Source organism: Octopus bimaculoides, chromosome 5, assembly GCF_001194135.2.
Source record: "Octopus bimaculoides isolate UCB-OBI-ISO-001 chromosome 5, ASM119413v2, whole genome shotgun sequence".
NCBI classification, from domain to species: Eukaryota; Metazoa; Mollusca; class Cephalopoda; order Octopoda; family Octopodidae; genus Octopus; species Octopus bimaculoides.
The window spans coordinates 126,201,639-126,205,782 of NC_068985.1; the positions used below are offsets into that span (position 1 = coordinate 126,201,639).

The following is a 4,144-nucleotide window of genomic DNA, read 5'->3' on the forward strand; positions in this document are numbered from 1 at the left end:
ATATCCTACGTAAAATACTGTCTACGTGATCTCAAATTTTAAAGCAAACACATAATTTTCTTATGGTTTCTTAAACATTCACTTGAACAAAACTGTACAAATCCAAATATATGGTACTCTAGGCATAACACCTACATGAACTTCTAACTTGTTGTCTCTTGAGGTCTCTGGGTGAGACTTGGATCCAACTTGTACAAATGCAAAACAAAAGTCAAACATAAAATAATAATAATAATAATAATAATAATGATGATAATAATCCACATCATATTATTCGGTCAAATCCGAAATCCCAATTTTTGAGGATAAAACGGATTTGTACTGACATAGGGGATTACTGGAAATATGCAAATGCGTTTGTACATCATGATGTCAAACGCGGTTACAGTGAATCACGAATAAAGAAAATAGCAAATAAAATAGCTAAGATTAGCAAAGATAGTCAAACCTTCACGCATTATTTTAGCAAACACAATAGAATAGATGACAGAATTCCTTTAGTGATTAACTGGCACCGAAATTTCGATGGCATTTCAAAAGTGTTGCATGAAAGTTACCAGCATGTAACGTAAAAATATCCGCGTTTCAAACATATTTCCTCAGCCGCCTATTGTAGCCTTTAGACGGAATAAGAATATAAGAGAATTATTGACCTCTATTTCTGACTCCAAGAAAACGAACATTGGAGTATCTGCACGCTGTACCTTGAAAATCAGCCGCCAAAGAGGTAAGTCCTGTTCATTGTGCAGCAACATAAGTCAAGTGAATTCCATCGGGAATCATAACAGAAATGTTATGATTTATACAGAAGGTGGGGCATGTAGAGATTCCCATTTGGTGTACGTGGCAGAATGCACGAAACACAACTTACATTGGTTGTACAAGAGAACAATTAAACAAAAGATTTAATGGGCACAGATTCGACGTCAGGCACAATAACAGTAGTTCGATAAAACTTGCTGAACATTTTACTTCAAACGACTGCAATTTTGGAAAAGACTTCAAAATGGTTATTCTCAGAAAATATTCTGAATCTTTCTCACTTTCACTTCTCAAAATGCATGAGGAGAAATATGTTTGCGAGTTATTAACACCACGCCCTGGAGGAATGAATAAAATGACAGGAGAATATCATCAGATTTATACAAAACTGTTTGATTAAATATTCTTCTTTTTCCTTTACTTTTTCTTTCCTCTTTCTTTCTGTTTTTCTTTACGCCTGTTGTAAAATTGAAACTTAAAGATTGATGATGCCATTCCATTAACGTGTGGACGTTGTTTTCTTTCGTTCATACTTTAAATTTAAATTTCTATAATTTTGAATTTTTATCACTTCTTATTTTAAACTCGACAAAGACAGGCTTACTGTTGAAATATCGTTCAACCAATAAAATATCTATTATAATCGAATCGCACTCATCGTCTTGACTGTTTGCCTTTGTGAAGAGTTACGTCAATCCTTTTATTAAAATAATAATAATAATAATAATAATAATAATAATAATAATAATAATAATAATAATAATAATAATAACCTGCAGTTACCTGAAGGAACGTGGTAGTTTTCCTGAACCACTTGGACATTCTCTCTCGTTGTTTCTTATTTCTCGACCCTCGAATAGTGTATGATAGAAACAAGCTGATATATCTGGCTATTAACCTCTGCGATTTTCTGATTGGTAGCTCAGCAGTGAGATCATAACGTTTCATATCCTCTTGCAAGATATCATTAGAAAATGATCCGTGGTTGATGCCCTTCACAATGACCATTGGTGCCTTGTATTGCATTGCTCTGTTCTTTTCGACTTCTTGTGAAAGCACTCTGCCAAAAACATCAAACAGTGACTATTTTAATTAAATAAATAAACAATATTATTTAGCTGGAAAACATATACTTTTGACTGTACTTCAATCCACCAAAGTCTAATTAGGTAAGTATAATTGTATCCGTCACTAGCGAATGAGTGAGTCTTGGTAGTATCTACTTTGCTTTCGCTTACTATGTCTGATACTAATGAAGTCACAAGCTAACAAAGACATCCCTATTGCTCTTTAACCCAGTATTTTAAAAACACGAATCAAATGCCAGAAGACATTTTGTCCGACGCTTTAACAACTCCGACAGTCAACGACCTTAAATTGGTTACTTTGCTTTATAGGCCTCCGTAAGACTGGACCTGACTTGCGCGAGATTTGAACTCGGAACTTACCAAGCCGTAGTTAAAGAAATAATACCGCTAACCATTAGTCCAATCCTTTATCAATTACATTTCTATGAATTTATAAATTTAAAGTCTAATTGTGTTTCTCAGCACTGATGCGCTTCCACAGATACTTTTGCTCCTACGATTCGCCCTTACGATTAAATAATTCTGGACCCCTACCCCACGAGATCATGCTACTTTTGTTGTTGCTGTTGATTATGCTTGTATTGTTGTTTACTATCTGACATTATTTCTATTATTTTATGTCCTAATCAAGCAAGAAAGAGTGACGTTCATAATATTTTGAAGGGACCCAAAGCTGGTGTGGGATGGACAGATGAAATCGCTACTCAGCGTACATACCACTATAGATCTGAACTGAATGCTTACACTAATGTAAACTCAGCTAAAACATGCACGAAGTTCAACTAAATGTGTCCGCTTGGTCTCCAACTGAAGAAACAGAAAACGAATTGTAAAAGGAAATGTTTTAACACATTACTTAAAAGTCTGAGCTATTTGCGTGACCCTTGTCACACCATCCAGGTCGCCAGCGACTGTCAACACATTCATTCCAAAGTATTCGAATTGCGTCCCATTTTGAAGAAGTGAACCCAACAAAATTATTCCGGATAACTGCTGGGGGTTCCTGTTGGCTAACCTCTGAACACTGATGCCTGAAAATAAAAACAGTGGAAGCAATTAAGTTGGCATATATGTATGTGTGTGTGTGTATAAATGTTGTATGTATGTATGTATGTTATCAATCAGTTTCATTTCTGTATTTCTTGTCCATAGAGAAAGAGCCGGACTCTAACATAGATTCAAGGCTCCTTCATTGGAACTTTTATCAACATCATCTAGGTATTTGTGCATATGTGTGTGTGTGCAGTATTTGGTGTTAGTGTATGCGCAGATTCGTATGTTTGTTTTATGGATGCGTTTTTATGTCTAGATGCATGCATATGTATTTATGTGCTAAATTTTTGGAAAGTTTTACATATCTTTACAGTTCCATTGATGGCTTGAATCTGTAGTCTTCTAATCAGCCTTTTTCTTTCAGGTTTTGAGAACCCTAATTTTTTATGTATGTATGTGTGTATGTATGTATGTATGTATGTATTAAAGAGTAGAGAATTTCACTTTATTTCGTTTTTATCAGAACCACAACCCCGATAGAGCGGAAGAAACTCGAATTCCTCCTTTTTCCTATGCTCTCCTTAGACAGAACGAAAGCTGAACGAAATGTAGACAGGAAACACTGGCCCAGGAGGAATCACAATCACTGAATCAAAATCAGTGCGAAACCTGAGTATTGACGTGAGTAATGATGCATCTTTCCAGGGACATATCACTAATTTAGCAATAAGATGCAGGCGGCCAGCTGGAAGGATCTTCCGAACGTTCAGAACAACAGATCAGATAAAAGCGATAGCATCAACTCTTTCATTCACCAAATGCCACATATCAGAGGAGGTTTCAAATAATGAAGAAGTATCAAAGATAACGGCGATGCCCCTGCATGACTGCAGCTTTCGAACTGAAACTGGTTAAAGAGGTATGTATGTATGTATGTATGTATGTATGTATGTATGTATGTATGTATGTATGTATGTATGTGCGTATGTATATTTAAGGAGAGCCGATAAGGAGTATTTGAGTAAAATTATATTAATGAGTCCGACTAATTAAAATTCTATTTATTTGTACAGGTCATGATAGCCCTGCATTCAAATTGGTGTAATGATTGCATTGTTCAATTAAATGGAGCGGCTTGAAACGGTTGTACTGCATCACCTCTTGATATCCTGTTACTTATTTTGATTTTCTTCACCTTACTTAGAGCTGTGCGGATAACACCGGACTAACTTCGTGCTTCAACCTAAGTACCTAATTCAACTGAATCTCAATTATAAATAAATATATATATATATATATAT

At 35.2% G+C, this 4,144-nt stretch overlaps 1 protein-coding gene across 2 annotated transcripts in view; it reads right to left on the minus strand.

The window, feature by feature from the left end:
* Positions 1 to 4,144, minus strand: part of LOC106875601 (uncharacterized) — a 43,826-nt gene that overhangs the window by 9,091 nt on the left and 30,591 nt on the right. For both annotated transcript variants that reach the window (XM_014923817.2, XM_014923816.2), the window contains exons 3-4: positions 2,707 to 2,881; positions 1,546 to 1,822 (exon numbers count right to left, since the gene is read on the minus strand). In XM_014923817.2, coding sequence (XP_014779303.1) covers positions 1,546 to 1,822; positions 2,707 to 2,881 — 452 coding nt within the window. The remainder of the gene's footprint in view (positions 1 to 1,545; positions 1,823 to 2,706; positions 2,882 to 4,144) is intronic.